The 24,089-nt window shown below is 43.1% G+C and overlaps 2 protein-coding genes across 2 annotated transcripts in view; one reads left to right on the plus strand and one right to left on the minus strand.

Annotated features, from left to right (window-relative positions):
* Positions 1-24,089, minus strand: part of Nebl (nebulette) — a 341,905-nt gene that overhangs the window by 251,392 nt on the left and 66,424 nt on the right. The gene's annotated exons all lie outside the window — the stretch shown is intronic.
* Positions 9,842-11,519, plus strand: LOC126507848 (L-gulonolactone oxidase-like). Its single transcript, XM_050152686.1, is given in 2 exon segments — positions 9,842-11,423; positions 11,426-11,519. Coding segments are annotated over 2 exon segments (1,320 nt in total). The 5' UTR covers positions 9,842-10,174; the 3' UTR covers positions 11,497-11,519.

Raw genomic sequence — 24,089 nt, forward strand, 5'->3', positions numbered from 1 at the left:
TCTCATATAGTACACATGAACTATATTCTTTAAAACATGAAATTGGGGATGGATAGATGCTAGGTAGATAGATAGATGATAGATAGATAGATAGATAGATAGATAGATAGATAGATAGATAGATAGATAATAGATAGATGCTAGATAGATAAATAGATAGATGATTGATAGATAGATAGATAGATAGATAGATAGATAGATAGATAGATAGATGATAGATAGATAGATAGATGATAGATAGATAGATAGATAGATAGATAGATAGATAGATAGATAGATCATTGCAAAATCAAGCAGCTGTGTTCTACTTCCCCCAATCACTCCACCTTCAAGATCTCAGAATGGAGTTCTGGAATTAAAGGCAGGAAAAGTTGTAAGCCAGCCTGGACTCTTGTCAAAAACAAAGCAGAAAAAGAAAACGCACGAAGTTCTTCTCCCCCTTTATTTTCTAAAATTTTAGTTTAACTTGAGCCTTACAGAAAAAAATTTTTAAACCCCAGAGTCACTTTGCTAAATCTTAGTTTTGTCACCCGTAAGGTGGAGAAATTAGGGATTCCCTGGGGTTCTAACCCCAGGCTGTGCATTAGGATTACCTAGGCCATTTTCTAAAATACGAGTCTTTTGGCCAAGCTCCTAGAGATTCTGATTCAATTGTCTTGGGGTGGTGCCTCCACCCTCTGCTATATATTAAAATTCCTCATGTGATTCTAATGATTGACCTGGGCTTCTCTTGGGTTCCTCTTTCCCCTGAGAACTGTCTTTCGTGGATTTAATTAACAATCGGTTAACTAATACATCTAGTGCAGTGGACATGTTGACTTGCTAAGGTTTTCCTGCAAACTGCCATGAACAGTGGCTAACAAGATGGCTCAGCAGGTAAATGCGCTTGATGCCAAACCTGGCTACCTGAGTTGGATCCTGGAACCCACACAATGGAAGGAGAGAATTAACTCCTGCAAGATGTCCTCTGAATTGTATATGCACTTCATGATACATGCATGCCAACACACACACACCCCCCCCCAAAGGTCAGAAGGCCAAGCTCAAGAGTTCATCAGGATTCAGTTTCTAGAGAAATGCAGAGAATTGATTTCATGCCTCACCCAGTTTCTTGTGAGTACCAGCAAACCTGTACACTTACTTCATGGCTCTCCCTATCTGTCTGCTTCTTAAAAAAAAAAATAGAATCATGTAATAGGATGACTGAAGAGTGAACTATACAACAAAACAAGCCCCCCCCCCCACCAGGTGCCAGCTACTGTGCAGAGGGAACACGGGACAGAGTTGGAAGCACGAGAAGATATGACTAGGACAGACAGTCCCACAACAGCTCAGATTCAGCCATCGGGTCATTTCTCCCTAGTTACAGGCTCAGTGAAGCAAAAGGCAACCACCACAGGGCGTGTTACACACTGTCTGCTGGTGAGAAGACAAGAGGTGTGTGTCGTGTGGCCTTGAGAGATCACAGCATTTGCAAAGGCCCGCCATGACTTCTCTAGAGGTTATGTGTTCCAACCAATAACCTTCCTGCTTTCTTTCCCAAAGAAAAACAAGTCCTCCAGCTTAATAGGTTTCCAAGCATCCTCTTAGCAAATACAAGGAAAATGGAAGAGATGCTAACACCACAAAATGCCTATGGCAGCTGTGATTTGGCTTTGGTACCAATCCATGTGATTTCCTTCTTCCAAACTTCTGTTTGAAATCTTCACCAAGTCAGGACTCCTCCCACTCTGAATCAAAAACCCAATCCAGTCCATATCCATTAGCACAAATATTCAAATTTTTTAAAATAAGTGTAATTTTTAACTGTGTCCTTTTCTCTTTTGGCATGTTTATCCTACATATCTCTAGTTCTCTTTATTAATCTCAATGGGGCTAAAAATTCATCACATGCAGAAATCCCCACCACCAGCTCTCTGGGGTTCCTAGTTGCTACCACTGTCCTGTTCTCAGGGGATGCTGTTAATGCAGACAGCCATGCTAGTTCAGCTCTTTGTTTGAAATGCTGTGACATTCTTGATTACAAATCAGAAAGGGGCCTAGCAACAAACACAGCTGTCCCTCATCTTCATGACAGTGGCCTCAAGATCCTCCATGAACACCAAAATCCTCAGACACTTAAAGTCTTATTTCCATATTATCTCTGCACATTTTATCTCCTTACCATTACTTGGAATACCTAATACAATCCTATGTTCATAATTGTTCTATTATGTTGTTAAAGCACAATGATTTCTCAAAGCCTATAAATATTTACTATAGATGTCATTGCTTCTCCTGAATATTTTCAATCCATCATTGGTTGAACCTGCAGATAGGGATCCCATGGGTGAGGGGCACTGGAAACATTTTTATAATGCTAGAAGCAAAATTTCTCTCATCACCATTGAGCTGCTGATTTCTTCTGGGGGTTTCTCTTTTGGGGGAGGGAGGTTCGAGACAGGGTTTCCCCGTGCAACAGTCCTAGCTATCCTGGAACTAGCTCTTGGAGACCAGGCTGTCCTCGAACTCGCAGGGATTAACCTTCCTCTGCCTTCCGAGTGCTGGGATTAAAGGCGTGCACCACCATGGTCTGGCCAAGCTGCTGATTTCTTTAAAGTGGCTCAGAAGTGACTGAGATGTGCCACCAGCTTTGTCAGTACTCAGTAAAAAAAAGACTTAGGAAGAGTGCCGCCGGGAATTGGTGGCACTCCCAGACAGTGACTCTGACTTTCTTCCACTAGCCTTTCTCAGTGAGGAGAAAGGTGGCAGGGTTGTTTTATCACAAGATCCCAAGCCTTCCAGTAGAACAATGTAGTTACCCAAAACTGAAAGACTGTGCCCCTGGTCCAGTGTCTATCTGGTTGGTGGGTTCCCTCATATCCCTTGCATTAGTAACCTCATTGACATCGCAAACCACAAGATTTTTCCCAAACTACACTATCACCCTCTTCGATCACCAACCCACTTATATTCTCATAGAGAGCTCCCACAATTCAATAACAGCATAGTTAACAGACCAGTCCATAGTTGGGTAAAGACCTTGAACAGACATGTTTCCAAAGAGGAAGCAATTGGCCAAGGAACTAAGAAAAGAGGTTCAACACACTGAACATCAGAAAGCTACAAATCAAGATGCACAACGTACGAGTATTTTTTTCATTACCAGTATTTTTTTTAGTGGTGTTAGTGTAGAAATTGGGATGTGTGGGTCTTACATAACCCAGAACTTCACCTCTGGATCTATCCTCCCTAAAGAGCTGACAGTAGAAACTCAGATGTACTCTCACAGTTCTTCCATTCACCCCAGCAGCCAAATGTCAGAGCATCAAACTGACCACAGAGGGACAGAAAAGCAAACTGGGGCACATGCATTGCTGAATGGCCCCCATAAAAGGGGGGTTCAACATTTCAGCACATGTCAGCATGCTGAGAACATTATACACAATGAAGTGTCACTTGTAATGGGACAGATGCCATTTTATTCTGTGCGTATGAAATACCTGGAGTGGCCAAATTCATAGAGACTGCGGTGGGTAGGGAGCGGAGAAGGGAGGATGACAAGTCAGTGAATTTTGTTTAAGTAAATGCTATTTATTTAAACATTTATGGAATGGTTGGTTTGAGGAAGTGGGTGTTCAACATTCTGGAGATCCCTGGTGGTGCTGCCTACACCGCAATTGGGATGTATTTAGTAACACAGATGACCCATTTTTCAATGGTTAAAGTGATACTATACTATTCCTGTTTTACCATAATAAAAAATGGTATATATAAAAACAATCAGCACAGATTTCAAAATGGTCTACATTATAATATTTGAAGTTAAGGCAAGTACTTGGCATCTATCTTGCCCCTGAGCAATACTGAAGGAAAAAATACCACATTTAATCCACTTTTCTTTAAAAAAAAAAATAAATAAAAATGAGAGAAAAAAGTTTTCTCTCTCACTCATGCCTAAACGTTCTCCAATGCATGGTAAACTTTAAATTACTTTTGACAGCAAAAAAAAAAAAAAAAAAAAAAAAAAAAAAACTTTGTATGTATGTGTAGGTGTACCCAAGACCGTATTTGTCTTTTGTGGTTGGTTTATTTAACTTAGCATTCTGCCATTTTTATAATTTTAACTCTGTGTCATTTTTCTCTCATGCTTCCTCACACTCTGTACCTCACATCCATCTCATTCAGAAATCTCCCAGCCCTGGTCCCTCCACCATGCAGTGGGAGAAAATCTCCCACTAAGTTAACATTGTTAGATCTACGAGAGCAAGGACAAACTCAACAGACCTTTCCCCAAGCTAGGGCCCCAACACCATTAATGACCTCAAGTCAATGCTTCAGCTCTTAGGAGAGCTGGACCAAAGACAGTGCAGAGCCAGGGCAGCAGCGAAGATGCTCTGCCTCAGTGCTATTCTGAAGAGGGGGTTTTGTGGGGAGTGGGGGAAGTGGATATAGAAAGAAGAGAATGCACTCTGTGGGAGGAGAAGCATGACAGTCAAGACATTACGTTTATTCCGTCTGCGTCCAGGTTCAGAGCTCTAATGAACACAGAGCCAAGTACCAAAGTACACGCCTCCCTTAGTCATGAAGGACTGACAGGGATGAAACAGGACTTGGTATATCCTAAAACTTTTTATCACTTCTTCTTATTTACAGTGTGTTTGAGAGCAACCAACCATATTGTCTTTAATATTATTACATGAGCTATAATGAAGTTATAAACAAAGGTTATAATAAGTGGCTTTCTTCCCTAGAGGCCTTCACACCCTCGCTACTACTGACCGGTGTTTACAGAACTGACCATTCCGCACTTTCACCCAGGCTCACACACCTTTTCAGGCTTCCAGAGTCCTAGTGCACAATCTCCTTCTGTTTCTATAGACGACCTGAATACACACGAGCAAAGCCCTCTAGCCCTACAACATTCTCACTTGGGCGGCACTTCAAGGGCTTGGTTGTTTAAATGAACATTCATGCAAACCTTGCAACATTCCAGAAGGTTCACATTCCAGATCATTCCCTCTACAGGCATCCAGGGAAAATATTCTTGCTCTCGTTTTTTTCTTTTAGAGGAAAATGAGGTGTGGGGATAGGTCCTTGGACAAAGCTTGCTTCTGACTCAGGCCACTTGGTGGCACTGTTGGCTCCAGTTTCCTTCCTGCTCCAGGGGCTGGGTATGTCAATAGCCAACCTTAATAAGCACACGTGGCTCTTGCCCCATGAGGAACTTCATTAAGCCCTGGCAGCCTTAGAGAGACACCAAACATCTGTATTCCTTTGGCCTCCAGATCCGAATGGAAATCACCTGAGAAAAGCCACCTCTCACCATATCCCCTTATTTTCCCTCCAGTTACAGAGAGCCAATGTTTCTATCCCAGCGCCTCTGGGCTAGGACCTTCCCTGTCAATTCTAGCCGGGGCCTCCCATGAAGCATGGCAGTCTTGGGTGCCACTCTTGACAGTGGTAACAATAGAAAAGGACTAGAGAGGGACATGGGATTTTTAAAAGTACCCGTATGCTGAGATTGTTTTTCAATACAACGGAGAATGCAACACACTTATTTTATTTGGTAAATGCTTTCATTTAAACCTCTTAGTGTACCTTTGGGAGAATCCTATTTTAGAGCCAAGGAAATTAGGGGTCATGAGAGTTAAATACCTTCTTAAAAGCAGGCTCCAAGAATATCTGGGAGTCCAACACCACACCACCCTCCCACAGCAAATCTTTTTTAAAAGGCTCTCCATAAAGATCTATCCACGGGCCCAGCATTCCAGAACAGCAATAGAAGGGCGGGAGTAGGACAGCCCGCCTTTCGTTAGGGCATGTGGCACTTACCTTCACCAGACCCTCTCCGCACCGCCCCTTAAACACACACACTGGTTGTCATATTGCTCCATTTGTTCACTTTTTGATTCTCCTCCTTCAACATAGCCAATGTCATTCATTTTAAAGAATTTGGCTATATAAAAACTTAGAAGCTGGCTAGAAACAAGCCAAGCCAAAGCCAAGCATTCAGAAGAAAGGAAGGAAGGAAGGAAGGAAGGAAGGAAGGAAGGAAGGAAGGAAGGAAGGAAGGAAGGAAACTTGAAAGAAGCAATACACACTGACACACAGCATTGTTCAGGCTCCTGTGCCTGGCTCTGATTTTATTGTATGCTGATTACTCCTTTTCTCTCTAAAAAATGAGATATTCCAGGAGGCTTGAGTGATGATCATAACTATATCAACAATTTTGCCTTCTTGCACAGAATGACATGTATTAAGATGTCATTAATGTGTTAAGATGTATTAAGATGTTCTTCTCAATAGGAAGAACAAACATTGTCTGAACTAACTCCAAACACAAATTGACACCAGTGAAGTGGAAGACACGGGGAGATACTGCAGACAGCTGTGATCTTACCATAAGCATTCAGTTTATAATGCTATAAAATGCATGACTGAAATGAATACCACACAGCTCACATATATATGAGTTCTATTTGTATAAAGACACATATATGTATTTATATACAAAACAAAAAATGTCATCACTTCCTTACACAGACTCTTTGGGTTGTTATATACATATTCTTTTTTAAGAATTATTTTTATTATTTTTATTTATGTGTGGACCGTCACGGCATACAGTGACAGTACAGTGCTGTGGAGTCTAGAGGTGCTGGAACCCCTGGAGCTACAATTATCTACAGTTGTAAGCTACCACACACGGATGCTGGAAACTAAGCTCAGGCCCTCTGAAAGAGTAGCAAGTACTCTTAACCACCCAACTACCTCTCTAGCCCATATTATTTACATATTCTATGATCCTGAGACAGCCAAAAACTCCACAAATTCCTCTTTTGATATTGTATTTAGTGCCTGAGACATACATTTTTCTGTGTGGTGATAAATATTCATATTCTGGGGGTGGGTTTCAGTTAGGGGAACAGCTGAGTCATTTGGGAGTAAAGGTGCCACATATGCTAAAGGAAATTGCTTGAGTTAAAGACAGGGTTCATTCACAGTGTGAAAGCGAAGGCAAAAGTCACATTGCCACTGTGTGTCTAGAACGGCAACAGATACCCTGGATGTTTCCAAAGCCAGCATGCCAGTCGTACCTGAAGCTCCCATGTCCCCGGTCATGACTGACATACTTGCTACCTTAGGAAAGGGACAGGACACTGGAATAAAGGAAGTGTGTGCGGGTCTACAACTACCACATGTTTGGAAACTTCAGCTGCTTCTGCAGGCCTTCAGAATAAGCCAGTCATGGAGAATCCAGAAAGGATATCAATTAAGTTTTGCATTCCTGAGATGGGAGTAGCCTTGAGCCTTCCTTGATTTTCTGTTTCCTTAATTTAACCACAAATAATGAGTTCTGTTCAAAGCAGGGTTTTATGGTCCAGGTGTTGAATGTAGCTACATCCATTGCTGCCTGGTCCATAAATTGTCTGACATAACCACTACTTTGTCCCCTCAGTTTTCCTGGAACAGCTTTATGGGCAAGAATCTGTACTTCATTCTCTCACTGCAAATAGCTGATAAGCAAAATTGAATGGTTATGGTCACTCCAGGAGAACATTAATGCTAAGGCTGGCAGTAGAGAAGAAAGCAAAAGCCTGCTGAAATATTTTCCTAGAAATTTGCAGAATCCCAGAGAGACTTCGAAGAAATATTTAACGAATGAAATAACATTGTCCTCTCCTCCTGTTAGACTGGCAGAAATGCGCAGGTCAAAGCCCAGGGATGCTTACGCTAGCATGGGGCGAGCCTGCTGGCCGCCAAGGCTGGACACAACCTTACCACCTGGCCTGGACATGGTTCTTGGTCAGCTCATTAGGAAAGTTGGTGGGGAGGTCATGCATGGCCAGTCTTGTCGCACATGAATGCTCCTCAGGAAAAGGACTCATGGGAAGAACAGAAACACGTGAAAGGGCCCTGCCAATCCCCTCTCCTGCATTCCTTGGCAGCATTCCTGTGCTTGTCACACTTGCTGTGCCCAAACAGCTTCTTCTGCGCTCCCAACCGGCAACGCTTGGAAGAAGAACTAGAGGTTTGGAAAGACTCTCTCAGATGTCTTGACTTTCAACAAATATATTGCTAGTGGCAATTTTATTTTTAATGCGACATCATGCACTGCTCTCCAAAACCTCTATATCCCTTCCAAAGTGAGCCGCTCCTTTTTACGGTCAACTTCTCACTGTAGAGGCGCTATTTTCTCCCAGGAATAAGTTCTTAGTTAATACGTTTTATGGAACAATAACCACATTAACGGACATTGCTCAGCAGCACATTTTCATTTGAAAGCAGTGAACGTGCACAAGGTCAATTAATACACTGAAGCCATGCTTTCCATAAACACTAAGAAGTTTACCTTTGCTAAAATTAAATATTGTTCTACTATGAGCACAGCAAGGGAAATTAATACACATGTAGAACTGTGACAACCAGGAAGCAAAACAAAATGTGGTAAAAATCATGTGTGTTGTTCTCCACAGGGTAGACAAGTCACTCAGCAATTCAGAAATACATACAAATATTCTAGATGTATTAGAACTTCTTCACAGTTAAAATTGTCAATGCCCACACTCACATACTATTCAACAGAAAAATCTTGATGGTCAGTACTGAATGATAATTTAGCTTTGTGTTAACGATGAGAAGTACATTTATGTCTATATAATATACTTTAATCATATCTCTCCACCACTACCTCCCTCCAACGTCTCCTAGTGACCCCACTCCATCACCCTCCAACTTTATGTCCTCGTTTATTGTTGTTGTTGTTGTTCCTAGTAACCCTCTAAGTCCAGTTAGTGCTGCCCATTGTGCGCCGGGGTGTGGGGGCCGCGTCCACTGAGGGATGAGAATGGATAATGGATGATAATGTGTGATAACCTACCACAATATTTCTTCAGTGAAATGTGTCTTTAAACCCTCTACAAATGTTTTCAAATAACAGAATTGAGTGTTCTTCAGGTATACTGATACGGCTGACAAGCAAGAAAAGCTAGGGCAGAGCTATGTTTTCTCTACCACCATGATTAGTTCTGTGCTGTTTATCATTAGGAATCACGGGAGATACCGCTCTTTTGCATTGTGTTCAGACAGTGCCCAGAGACATATACTACATAGGAAACACTGCATAATTGTGTAAGAAGAAATCAATGTCATGCCTGATTTCTAATATCCTCCCCTTTATATCAAGATCCTGGAACTCCAGCAACACAATGCTGCTTCCATAGGGCTGCAAGTCAGTCTTCTCTCAAACCCAGACATTATTCTTTACAACACTGAAGCCAAAGACGAACCAGGAGGATTTTGTTTCTAATGATGCAAAAGTAGAAATTGGACTTCTTGTATGAAGAGAAACCAAAGATGGCTGCCAGTTTGCTGAAGAATCTATTCATATTCCTGGTGTCTGCCAGTAGGAAGAAAAGGAGCAACCTTTCCCTCACCAAATCCTCTGTCCCTGCACCTCCTGCACCACACAAACACACCGTCTGCTTCCACATCCCAGCCCTTAGTGTCCATGAACTGGGCTCAGCCTGGGAATCTATTCCTACCACCCATGCCAATCTCAACCTCTACAGTTACCCGCTAAACTATCCGCATTCAGAAAAACTATTAATCAAAGAGATTTCTCTTAACCTACCAACTCTTCTTATGGAGAAGTTGCCTCCCTCTTTTGAGTCTATCTCCCACTATGTATGCACCACTTCTTAAAATACATACCACAGAGAATCATCACCTTTATTATTCTTTCTTTGTCTTCCAAGGGGCCAGACAGTTGGTATCTTCCTATGTCCTCAATGATAAACATGTATTATTATAACCAACAATAAAAATGTGTTCACTAATTCTTCGCCTGCCTGCCCTTGCCTCGTCAGTACATCCATCCATCACTGGCATTGCGGAGACTTCTTCCAGATTCCAGCGTACAGAGGAGACCAGCTGAGACACCCAGCCCCGTGGGACTGAGCAACTGCTAAGACTTTCCATTCACGGCCAGCCACTGTTGGATTAGGGGAGGAGCCCACTCGGCACTGTATACCTGCCTGGCCCAAACGCCTTGGTGACCAAACCAACAGTCCCATTCTGCCTGAGGTAACCCAGAGCTGAGGTTGCCTGACCACTGCCCCTACTGCCTAGGGCTTTGTACGACTTTCCTGGGAACGCTTCAAGTTGTCTGACACCACAGACCACTGGAACCATGGTCCATGGATGCAAAGGGTTCCAGTTCCAAAACTGGGCGAAGACCTATGGCTGCTGCCCAGAGATGTATTACCAGCCCACATCAGTGGAGGAGGTCAGAGAGGTGCTGGCCCTGGCTCGGCAGCAGAACAAGAGAGTGAAGGTGGTGGGCGGTGGCCACTCCCCTTCAGACATCGCCTGCACTGATGGCTTCATGATCCACATGGGCAAGATGAACCGGGTTCTGCAGGTGGACGCGAAGAAGAAGCAGGTGAAGGTAGAAGCTGGTATCCTCCTGGCTGACCTGCATCTACAGCTGGACAAGCATGGCTTGGCCATGTCCAATCTAGGAGCGGTGTCCGATGTGACAATTGCTGGTGTCATTGGGTCTGGCACACATAACACGGGGATCAAGCATGGCATCCTGCCCACCCAGGTGGTGGCCTTGACCCTGATGAAGGCTGACGGGACAGTTCTGGAATGCTCCGAGTCAAGCAACGTGGATGTGTTCCAGGCTGCATGAGTGCACCTGGGCTGTCTGGGCATCATCCTCACCATGACCCTGCAGTGCGTGCCACAGTTCCACCTCCAGGAGACCTCCTTCCCTTCAACCCCCAAGGAGGTCCTGGACAACCTAGACAGCCACCTGAAGAAGTCAGAATACTTCTGCTTCCTCTGGTTTCCCCACAGTGAGAACGTCAGCATCATCTACCAAGACCACACCAATAAGCCCCCCTCCTCTGCATCTAGCTGGTTTTGGGACTGTGCCATTGGACTCTACCTATTGGAATTCTTGCTCTGGATCAGCACCTACTGGCCATTCCTCGTGGGCTGGGTCAACCGCTTCTTCTTCTGGCTGCTGTTCAGCCACAAGAAAAAGAGCAGCAACCTCAGCCACAAGATCTTCACCTACGAGTGTCGCTTCAAACAGCACGTCCAAGACTGGGCCATCCCCAGGGAGAAGACCAAGGAGGCCCTGCTGGAGCTGAAGGCCATGCTGGAGGCCCACCCCCATGTGGTAGCCCACTTCCCCGGGGAGGTGCGCTTCACCCGAGGTGATGAGATCCTGCTGAGCCCCTGCTTCCAGAGAGACAGCTGCTACATGAACATCATCATGTACAGACCCTATGGCAAGGATGTGCCTCGGCTGGAATACTGGCAGGCTTATGAGACCATCACGAAGAAGTTTGGAGGCAGACCCCACTGGGCAAAGGCCCACAATTGCACCAGGAAGGACTTTGAGAAAATGTACCCTGCCTTTCGAAAGTTCTGGACATCCGCGAGAAGCTGGACCCCACTGGAATGTTCTTGAATCCATACCTGGAGAAGGTGTTCTACTAAAACAGGAGTAGCAGAAGCCACCCCCACCCGTCAAGGTCCTCCGACCTTTGGGGGGGGGATAAAACAGGGTCCCACAGGCACAGTGAAGGCCGACCTCCTCTCCTGACCACACAGAAGGGCTGGGCTCGGGGTGGGGCCTCTCTGTTCCTTTCTCCACCGTCGTCAAAGCACCCCAGGCAAGAGGCAGCCTCTCAGTCAAGTTCCTGTTTGCACACCCGTGAATCCCACAGGCTGGGGACTTGGTCATTCCTAGGCTCTATCAGCCAGGTGCAGCGAGTTTCCTGCGGCCTGAAGTTCCCCAGCCCTCTCCAGAAGGAATCCCTTAGCGAGAGTTTTAGCACAGGGCTGGCATGGAGCATCCTCTGCATTCTTTTATCTTTAAAAGCTCTTCTGGATGCCCAGAGACTGTCTGGTCCTGGGTAAACCATCTTCCAGACGGTTCCCACTGGCTTGCCGTGCCTGGCCCTCACAGTGCCTCTTTCAGCGTCCCTGGCCTCTTCTGTGTGTTTCCCTCCCATGGCCTCAGAGACAGGTCTTAAAAGCAGGGGTCTCACCATGGTTTTCCCCGGGTACCGTTCTCACCTTCCCCTTCACAAGGGTGATTTCAGTCTGCTCTGTGACCTTTCTAGAGTGTTCCTTGGAGAACCAAGATTCTCCAGCTGCTTTGTAAAAATTAAAAGACTCTGAAGAAAAAAAAATGTGTTCACTAAATTAATTAATAGGTATACGTGTTAGTCAGCTTTCTGTCACTATAGCAAATGTCTGAAAAAACAAAAAGGCTTGTTCAGTCCCAGTTTTTAGAGGCTCAGTCAATGATCAATTAGCCCTTTGAATTTTGTGCTCATGGCAAAGCAGCATATCACATTGGATAGTGACGGCAGAAAAAGGCCATTTTATCTCATAGTCATGAAACAGATAGGAGGAAAAGAAACCCCCCCAAAGAGCAAGCTCCCCCAGTAACCTAATGGCCACTCACCAGCCTGGTCCCTGAAAGGTTCCACCACCTCCCAACGTGACAGCCTAGGGACCAAGCCTCCAACATAAAAACCTTTAGGAGACATTCAGTAGAAGTGTGCTTTCTGAAAGTTAAAGTTTAGCCTTTCTTTTAAATCTCATTTTCACTATTTATGAAAATTTGTAAGATAAGCCTCTCCTACTGGGGTATCACATAGGATTAACTTTTTTCTTGATGAACCAAGCACATTGTCACTTTATAAAAGCCCATTGAAGCCACCTGTTATCAACACATCTAGCACTGTGTGCTAGATATCCAAGTGTCCTCCTTGTGGCAAGATCTCATGAATTCTTGAACCGGCTTTTTATGTTTCCACCTCTCCTTCTTCTCTTCAGGCTTTATTTTCCCCACTTGTTACTCGGACTGCCTCTGCTGCAGCACCAATCCCCACTCCTAATCAACAGTCTTTCATCTGTTGAGCACAAAGGAATTTGATTACTAAGAGTGTCTAAACCTGGGAAACTAAAACACACCCAATCAGGACCAGTGCCCACAGGGTAATGGCATCTTAGGACTTCAGTATTTGGAACATATGACAATTAATTCCACCATTGGCAGTCTTGGAAATGACCTCATTGGTTCTTTGATTTGCAACCCTGATCTCTACATAACTAAGATTTTATAAAAACGTAACTGCTTTAAATTGATCTATTATAGTCTATCCCTAAAATAAAAATAAAATACTCACTTGAGTAATGAAAAGCAGAAGGTGTTTTAAACTGAATTAAGTGGTTCTTGGTACATTCTGAAATAAGCACTCGATTTTTGTACTAATCTAATATTTGTAAAGCAGAAGATACTACTAAAATTCTTTCTGTACAAATTATGCACCTATCAGGATGGGCTCAATTATGCTGTGGAGACAAACTACCCCAAATGTTCCCTGACAATATGTTCTTCTCACTCAAATAAACATAGACCGTGAACCACCTATGGGGTAAGAACACACCCTGGGACTTGACTTCCTATGTCAGGACAGCCAGGATCCAGCTGTGGGAAAGGGACGATGTACACTGCATCCTGCTGAGGAATGATTACTCAGCGTGACATCCTTCACCTGGCCTCATCTTATTCCCCAAAGTTAGTCTTATAAAGACTCAGCATAGCTATGTTGGAAGGTGAAGAAAGAAGCCGAACCATGTGGTAAATTACAATGCAGTCTACTACAGTTCCTGTAAATGGCAGGGTACCAGACATGGGCTACCCACACAGAACAATGGCGGCACCCTTGCGCATCAAGGATGGATTGTGCCTCAGACTCTTACCATAATATTCTGGTAACCACTACCAACCAACAGATGCTAGTAAGTGAGATAAAGCTTGCCAGTCCTTCATTAATGAGCCGATGGATCTAATCACTGAAGGTAAAGAAAGGCTCTGTGCAAGAAGTGCTGAGCTGGAGATGGATGAGAAGAAGGTAGCCCACGAAGCTTGAGATGAGGTGGAGTCATAATCAACAGGCTATCCATGCTAGGAGCCCAGACTAGAACAGTTACAGAAGTGAGGGAAGACATGGGGCCAAAGGTGCTGATGGGGTCAGTTTGAGCAAGCCCAGGTATGTGGGGCTGAAGAAAGAAGCAAGAAAAGATGCCATTGGTCATCCCATTTCAGCAGCCTCTGATGATGCCACCAAGTGGGGTGCGGAAGGGAAGGTCTGCAGGTGACCATGAGGTCAATCTAGTGAGACTGGAGAGGAGCCAGGAGCGGGTACTGGCTATCCGAAAGAGAGCTTAGGCTTCAGTAAGAGATCCAGGGTGGAGCCAAGCAGCCTAGCACTGCTTTAATGAGTGGAGGAGTACACAGAAGTGAGGCCGAGACAGCCTGAGCTCTGCAGGAAGCCCCAACACTAGTATTTTCATCATCATCACCACCACCGTCATCCCCTGCCAGATACACAATCAAATGCTCCTCAGGATGAAAAAGTTCCCATTCAAGTTGAACCAGAATGAGCAGGAATGAGTTTTTCTAAAAACAAATTTTATGGTTCTAAGGTCAAAATTAACCTATTGTCCTGCGGCTTCTTGCAAGTTTAAAAATGATCGCATGTCATCTTTTTTAGCACAGCCGAAATGAAAAGCATGGACACTGTCCTATGCTGAGGTTTCTCAAATTCCTATTTCTGGCCAGCTCCACGGTTCATGGCCCAGATGCCCCATTCACAATACAAATTGAACGTGGCTAGAGTTATCTTCTACATATTCCCTGCATGCACTGTGGAACTCTAGGAAAATAAAATTTCTGTTCAGCCAAACACACTGTACTTAAGTTGCTCAAGAGCTACAGGCTTCACAGGGGTTTGCTTACAAAATAGTGCTTTTCACTCCAGGAATCACTACGCAAACATGAGCTCGTACTGCAAACAAAACTACATTTATATTTTCTAAAACCATAAAGTCATGACAGTTTTTTTTCCTAAACTATCAAAATAGTTTTATAACAAATAAATTAGTCACTCGTAACATTTCTTATAATTTTAGTACTTATCCAAACTCTGGCTTCTGTTAGAAGAAGCCTTATGGGGTCAAAGGTCAGCTTGCCAAAATTAGAAAACTGAGTTGTCTTCTGAGTATTTAATAATGACCCCAAGTTAAAAAGGTGATGTCACTGGTCCAGTTGTTATAGTATGCGGTTGTACTTGTTAAGACTAACTTAACTCCTATTTGTTGTTGAACCTCAACTTCCTAAATGCACAGGAGCCACTCCTTGTCTGTGGGGGATACATTCCATGACCGCAGTGTATGTCTGAAACCGCAGACAGTGAAAATCCTGTATACACTGTTTTTCCCATACACCTATAATGAAATTTAACTTACATACTGGGCACAATAAGAGTTAACAATGACAACTGTAGCAATATATCATTGTTATGGAATATTTGTTTACACTGTAAAGATGTGTCTTTGACAAAGAGTCTTCTGATCGGTTTAATTAAGAGATGAATGGCCAATATCTAGGTAGGAAGAGGTTAGGCAGGACTTCCAGATACAGAGAGGACTCTGGAAAGAAGAAAGGCAAAGTCACCAGCCAGACACAGAGGGGAAAGAGGAGGTGCAAGATAGAAGAATGCCACGTGGCAAAACATACCTCAAGACTTATCAATTAACTTAAGCTATTAGTTGAGCTAGTTGAGACAAGCCAAAGATAAAGGCTAAGCTTTCACAATTAATAATAAGATTCTGGATCATTATTTGCTGGCTGGGGGTCCAAAGATAGTTCAACAAGATACCTTGTTATGTATGGCGCCAAATGTAGGGCACATATTTCCACATGGGACCTGAGAAAGCTTTTCTAAAAGTTCCAAAATACACAAACACAGAGCCAGACACAGCTTCCTAGTCTTGCAGTCTCTCAAGTGGGCTGCAGCCTTGAGCCAGCCAGTGTCATGTACACAAGTTTGTCTTGTGGTCAGAAAACACAGCAGGCATGTAGTAAAGTGCTCCAGACTGAGAAAACCTTCAAATAGATATAGTAAAAAAAAAAAATGAGTATAGACAGTCATAGAAAAAATGCTTAAAAATAATGAAGTCTTTAAAGAGAGAGTAAAGTAATATTTAAAAAGCCACATAAGATGGAAAATAAACAGGGTGTCTGGATCCTGTATGGTACTTTGTTTACTTTGAATATTTTAAATGATAACAAACCAAAAAACAATAGGTGCTGAGAGACATTGTATCGTGGAAACTGTCAAATTAAACTAACCTAACATTTTAAGAATATCTTCCCTTTAGAATGGGAGTCAAAAGATATGTTGCATAGGGAGAAAGGTTATGCCTTTGTTTCCACAGGAAACAAATAGCTATGGTTCTCTTCAAAATTAATAAAGATCAGATTTGATGTGGGTAGATCTCCTGAAAATCTTGACTACAGACATGAAAAAAGAAACCAAGAAAGACTACAGGACAGGTGACATGTATGCTGATCCCTCTAGTATGGGAACAGCTCTGAGACTGAATGAGACATGATAAATCTTGTTGGCTACAGAGTCCTTATAGTTTATTATTGCATGACATCCTTTCACATGAATGGATAGATGTTGAAGGAGTGGCATGCTGCGTTCCCACCCAGCTCTCACACGGCTAGCTTTACCCAAAACAATTACACAGAAACTGTATTCTTTAAATACTGCTTTGCCCATTAGCTCTAGCCTCTTACTGGCTAATTCTCACATCTTGATTAACCCATTTCTAATAATCTGTGAAGCACCACGAGGTGGTGGCTTACCAGGAAAGATCTTAACCTGCATCTGTCTCGGGTCGGAGAATCATGGCAACTGCCTGAATCTGCTTCTTTTTCCCAGCATTCTGTTCTGTCTACTCCGCCTACCTAATTTTCTGTCCTACCAAAGGGCCAAGGCAGTTTCTTTATTAACCAATTAAAGTAACCCATAGACAGATGACCCACCTCCATCAGATAGAAATTTATATTATAGTTTGGTTATACAATCAAAATAGACTTACAAAGTTGACAGATGCCCTTTACTTGCTCAAACATAGAACAAAATATCATCTTTAGCTGACTTGTGTACAAAATACATTCCATACTTATATCAGTGCAGATACATAATAGTCAAGCTTTCATAATTGATAAGAAGTCTATGTTTTATCTGTGAGCTGGCAGCTGATGAAAATCTTAACATATTATAATAAAACTTTCCATATTATTTTGTGGTTTAGGACATTCTAAAGAAAAACAAAGGTCACTTGAACACAAGCATTGGGCTATCATGGCAGCTAGCCTGCCTGCTAAGCAATAAGCTACTATATCTGAAGAGTACACTGTGCAGATACACCAGGCAAAGGGATGATTCCCATCTAAGCAGGCTCATACAGAACAAGATCTTATTTACCTGGAATCACTGCAGTCTAAACTCTTAAGAATGAAAATGGAATTTTCCACTTAATAGTTTCAGACCTCTGCTGATGAAAGGTAGCAAAATCATAGGAAACAAACCTAAAACTAACAGAGACAGGGAAATGACTACACATCTGCTCAGATGCCCTGCAGACACTTCAGATGCAACGTGATAAAAATAATTGCATCACTCTTTCCTCTCAAAAGATGTGGTCCTCTCCAAAGTCCCAACACCATCCACCCAGTTCATCCCAACTAAAAATCTAGATACATCCCGAAAACCAGCTCCATCTTCTGACTCTCTTGAACTTGACCACATACTTCCTCCTCTCACAGCCTGGGCTCAGCTTCTATCGTTTCTCTGCTAATTTACCTAAAGGAGTCCTGGCTGGATACAAGGAAACAAGCTGATACTTCACAACTGGCTAAGAAGCCTTTAAATGCCTATGTGGGCTAGGATATAGCTTGCTAGGCATCTTGAAGCACTAGGTACAATTTCAAGTTCTTTAAAAAATTATTAAATTAAAATAAAAAAAATAAGTCTACAAATGTGAGTCTATTACTGTTGAAGGGTGCCATCCTTACAGTTGCTCAGTTTTAACACTTTCCTGTGAGAATAAGAAAATCTTAAAGGTTTTTAATGTAGCTGTAGCATTTTAACAAATGAAAAACAAAGACACAAAGAATCAAGAATCTTAGGTCTATTTTATATTTTTCCACTACCATGAAATGAAGTATGGGGCTATCATGAATCTACTTTACCAGGCCAAAACAAAGCCTTTCATTTCTTTACCCAATTAACTATCAGGTATCTTCAACTTCTCTGAAATATTTCCTAAACTCACTCACTGATTCTCATCTCTCCAACTGAGATTCCTATCTCATTCCTGAATTATGACTAAGGATATTAGTTTTTCTCATCTTGTATTTGCTAATATTTTTATCCATAACTAATTTAATCTGATGGCATGTCGTTCTTCTAATTTGTTAAGGTCAATTTCAATTCTTTCCTAATTTACAGTATCAGAAACTCCATGAAATCTGAAAATTGGATGAGTTCTGATCTCTCTTTTTAATCGAGTTACCCACAGACATATTAAGCAGAACTGGTCCCTAGGTGCTACTGCTGGCCACGTAAACCTTTGACTATGGAAGCCACAACACATGTTCTATGGCTGTGACATCCACTCACCTGCGCACACATCATTACAGCTCAGAGGAGAACACCAACTACACAGACTTAAGATACACATAGTCAGTATGGCCTCACTGCCTGCCAGAGTTACAGAGGAAGCAGCTAGATTCCTCTAATGTCATTGAGTTTGTGCAAAACTCAGTTGGTTGCTCTTTCTCTACAAATGACAGCAAATTAGTTAGTGATTTCTTCTGCTATCTCCTCATGTATTTGTGGTTAGTTTCATTTATCTTTCCTGTCCACAGGCCCTCTCTCCTGACAGTGTGATTTTTTAAAGCTAGTCATGCTATTTAACAAAACTTAACTCTCTTTATTTCAATAAGTGAAGAAGAATAATAGTGGCTTGCCACCAGGGTAGCACCTGCGGGCTCCCCCAGCACTCAGCATGCATGGTCCCCCCCAGCACTCGGTGAGCATCACTAATACAAACAGTTTCCGCCCTTCAAAGACTTTTTAACTCTTTTTCTATTTTGACTGTCTTTAGTCTCATCAAAACTGGGAACGGGTCCAGGCCCTTCACATCTGATATCTCTTATAAAGTCTTATAAAGAGTGAATTGAGTAAGACATTAAAGCCCCTGTCTTTTCGCCAGTTTCTGTTATCAGTTTTCTAGGCCTGTCCATCAGGGACCCATGCCAAGCAATTGGTGAAATTATATCACAACAAAGTCTTTCCAGAACTTGAAGGAATGAGCCCATGTGTACAGGATCCAAGGTAGGCTCACGGTGTTTCTCTCTGATGTGGGGAAAGTTTATGACAGAAGAATGAACAAGATATGAATACTTTTTTTTTAATTTAGCATGTTTGGATTTGGGTTCTTGGACCCACATATAGCTACTAAAAGGGGGGGAAATGCAACAAGGTTATCTTCTTTAATTAAAAAATAAAGCCACCCTTTGTCTCATTTAAAGCTATTAAATTAAGATTCTTTATTTTCTAGTATCTTCTCCTTTGACTATATCTTTTTGGCAATTCTGAGGATAACTACTTGGCAATGATGTACACCATAATACCAATGTCTAAGTGCAGAAATACACGAGGCTTTACAGCAGAGACCTGTACGCTAGACAGAACTTCGTAATCTCTCCGAGCTTGCTTATGTCTCTTCTACCTTCACACAGCACATAAGAAGTCAGCGCCTCCAAGCCAAACTCATCAGCCCTTCTCTCCGCACTGGGCAGAATCCACTGCTGTCCCCACAGCTTCTAAACTCTAAACAAGCATGTTTCCATGTTGCCACGTTTGCTAAGATGTTGAAACTAGAGAAAGAATGTACAACTAGATATGTTCAAATGTCTTAGGCGCATCCTCCAGGGCTAAGGGTTTTGATAGAGTCAAGCAAGAAACAGCACTGTGTGGCCAGTTCAGTTCTTGCATCCACAAATGTCTATCATGGTCAAATATTATCAAGTTCACCCACTGGAAGAAGAGGAAATACTTTTCATAAAACAAAAGAATACACTTGTAAAAATGCCTCAGCCGAAGCGCTAGACTTGGGGGACAGCTTCCTAAGACTATAGCATGTATTGCTCACACTTCTTAAGCAAATGACCTTCCTTTACACAGAAATCTTTTCTTGTTTCATGGAACCTGCAAACATTGTGTTATTTCTCTGAAGGACTTTCCATTCTGGAGTTTCTCCAGAAATCTTATTTCTGTGAGGTTTGATACATTAAGTATCATTGCTGGACTTCATTTATTTCTATGACTGACGTGAAGTCAGTTTGAAATGTTTCTTCCTGGAAGTCAATCTGGTAGTGGCGCTGATGCTACAACTCCATGAAAGGCTGTATCTATCTCAAATTCTAACCTTCATGTTGAAAGTACAAGTCACGGAACCAAAGAGAGCAGCTGGAATGAATGCACATGTGCACAGAGAGGCTAACAGTGTGTATACGCATGTGTGTATATGTTCATGTGTGTGAATATATACATGGAGGACATATATTGATGCTGGGCATCTTCTTCAATCAGCCAGGTACTGATGCTGGGTATATTCCTCAATCACTTTCTGCCTTATTTTTGTGAAATAGGGTCTTTCTCTGAATCCAGAACTCACCGGTTCTGCTAAACCAGTTGCCAGAAAACCCCAAGGATCATCCTTTCTCATCCCCCTAGTCCTGGGATTACAAGCATTGTATGCCCCCACACCTGATCTTTTATATGGTGGGGAATCCAAATTTAGGTCCTCATGAAGTAGCAAACACTTGACTGAGACATCTTCCCCCCTGTAATTTAATTTTCTTAAAAGCCTCCACACTATTTCAATAATGACTATACTACTTTGCATCCCCATCAGCACTGTATAAGGAAGAGATCCCTTCTTGACACAGCCCCACCAACTCTTGCTATCTTTTTATTTATTTTGTGTAGTACTCATCCAGGTTGATGTGCAGTAACATCTTCTGTAATTTTGATTTGTATTTCCCTGGTTACAGCAACACCTACTATTCTCCATACATTTGCTGACCATTTGAACAACATGCTTATCCACAATAACCAAGACACAGATCAAGCTAAATATCTATCAACAGATGAACAGATAAAGAAAATGTGGTACATGCACACAACAGAGGATGTTCAGACATAAAAAGAATGAAATTTATAGCAACATGGGTGAACCCAAAAGACATTTATAATGAGAAATAAACCAGACACAGAAAGATACCACATGATCTCACTCAGTCCATTAATCAAAAAATGATCTCATGGACGTAGAGTAAAATAATGATTACTGGGGGTTGGGGTTGGGTTTGGGAGTAGATGAAAGGAGGCTGATCGATCCCCACAAGCTGTTAGAGGAATGAGGCTGCTTGTTTGTTTCCTGGCCACCCAGCCCCGAAATAATCACACAGAAACTATATTATTTAAATCACTGCTTGGCCCATCATCTCTAGTTTCTTATTGACTAACTCTTACATATTAATTTAACCCATTTCTATTAATCTGTGTATCACCATGTGGCTGTGGCTTATGGGCTAAAGTTCCTGCTTTTGTCTCCAGCAGGGCTACATGGCTTCTCTCTGACTCCACCTTCTTCTTCCCAGCTCCAGTTTCAGGTTGGTTTTCCCCGCCTAGCTAAGTTCTGCCCTGCTATAGGCTCAAAGCAGTTTCTTTATTAACCAATGGTACTCACAGCATACAGAGGGGAATCCCACATCAACAAGTCAGACTTACATAGGAGTATTAAGCTCTCCTGCTCCTGTGTATAGAATGATATGAGTGACCACAGTTAATAAATCTCATATGTGTTTGGTCATTTCAAACTGCTAGAAGGGTGTTGAGTGGTCTTATCCAAAAGAGATGGGAAATAGGGGCCTGAGACATGGCTCAATAAGTAAGAGTTGTACAGGTTAAAAAAAAAAAAAAAGCTGCACAAGCCTGATGACCCAGGTTCAATTCCCAAACCCACACAAGAAGCTGGCTAATGGGCTGCACCTGTCACCCCAGGGAGTTATCAGGAAGCACATAAGCCAGCTGACCTGAATAACTCAATGCAGCATCAGAAAGCAGACTCTGCTTAAAATCAAGGTGGAAGAAAGGAACTGAGTCACAAAATGTCGTCCTGTGACCACCATGCCTATGTTATGGCACACACGGCCTGCACTCACACACAAACGTACACATATACTTACAATCCAAAACTAAAAATAAAAACCTTAGTGAAGGGTGGAATCGTAGGTCAGCGTGAGAAAGGTGTTGAGAAGTTCTGAGGGGACAGACACTTAGAAAACCTTCTGGAGCGACCTGGAATTGAGAGCGTGTTTTTACTGGCCGTGCTTGCTTCCTCGCTTCAACCACCATCCCTTTCTGCTCTGTCCCTCCACTCCAGAACCATCTGCCTGGGGCAGCAGCAGAAGACAGCAAAGCGCCACAACGAAGAACAAATATGTCAGGGGGGAGTGGTAAAGACCAGAAACCGGAGCGGTGAGCCCACTGTGAAGAGAGGCGGAGCTGGAGATGCGGCGGTGGTTGACATGCTGTCATTGCCCGGTAGGGTCCCCAGGATGGAGCTTAAGCAGACACAAACTCAGCCCCTGAAGCTGCCTCCTGGACGACAAAGGAGGCGTGAGATGAGGAAAAGCTCACTTTCTGTATTGAACCTCCTCTAAGGACCAATGTGGCCAGCGATGCCACTGGAGACTGTGTTGGTGTCCATGGTCCATGCTGCTGCCCCAGGCCAGGATAAAGCCTGAGATCCACGTCTGTACTATGGTCTGATATCCTGGTTGTGTCGCTAGGCTTTGCTGCCTCAGGGCGCCATGCTGGTGTGAGTGGCATGTGTGACCACCTGAGACCATATCAAAGCTCATGGTGCATGCAGCCACTGAGGGCCATGAGCGGGTCAGTGATCCTGATGCGGCCAAGGACGGATGTACATGGTATGGGCTGTCAGCTGAATTCATGCTAACATTCATGAGAGAGGGAAGGCGCCCCTTACCAGCCCACAGCTCTGTAGTGCAGGCGGTGGTGTGGGTGCAGGAGAGCTGGCCCTAGCCCATTCCAGCCACCCCAGGGCTCTCCTCAGTTGATGGCTTCTGGTGTGGATGCAGGTGGAGAAACACTCATTCTCCCTTGAGGGCTGGCCACTGGGAATTTGACCATGCTCCAATGAATATATGAGCAACATAAAGTGGACATTTTTGTGGGAGAAGAGGGGTCACAGGGGAAGAAAGGCTGGGAGGTTGGGCAGTCAGGGTGCATAATGTGAGATTTCCAAATCATCAATAAAAATAGTAATTAAAAAACTATTCCTCAGCTTACAGTTATCGAAATACACTTACATTTTTCCCTCAGACTCCTCTATTTTGGCAGTTCTCACCCACAAGTTTTCATTTCTTTATTGCTCCCAAATCAATTGTACAATCATTATTCACTGCATTCTCCTGAATGAAACAGACTCAGCGACTCTTGGGACTTCCATTTTCAATAGCAAGAGGCTGGCCCTGATTTCTGCGCTGCTTAAATGTGTCACGCAGCACACGGTCAGGCTCTGGACTCTGCTGGACTACACTGGTTATATCATTCCCAAGATTTATAAACGGGCTTCCACGGAAAGCAACAAGAACAAATGGAGAAGTGCAAAAGAAATGGACACAGAAAGGCTAAGGCTAGGTCGGTCCCTGACGAAACTGGAGTGGAAGCTGCCCCAAAAGCAAGGGTTTTATTCCCAATAACTGAGATTTATTGGCATTTCCCTGAAACAGGACAGGGGCTGCCCAGTGAAGGAAGACACTGGACTTTTTATGGCCGTTAATAGGCATGGCTGTATGAGACCAATGGCACGTACCAGTCACCTGCAAACAAATTCTCTCCCTTGCTTAATGGTCTAGACAAGTGTCGAGAGTTAATTCACAGAGCCACATAAAACGAACATCTGTGATATCTTTTGAATCTCAGCTTCTTCTGTAATCCCGGTAGCTACACACTGATAATGACAATGATCTAAACATGGACAGCTATTGCAGAAAGCAGAAATCAGGAAGGACCTGTCAGCTGAGAAGAGGCAAGGAAGGGAGGGAGGAAGGGAGG

This window comes from Alexandromys fortis, unplaced genomic scaffold, assembly GCF_014885135.2.
Source record: "Alexandromys fortis isolate MF-2015 unplaced genomic scaffold, M_Fortis_MF-2015_v1.1 scaffold_54, whole genome shotgun sequence".
NCBI classification, from domain to species: Eukaryota; Metazoa; Chordata; class Mammalia; order Rodentia; family Cricetidae; genus Alexandromys; species Alexandromys fortis.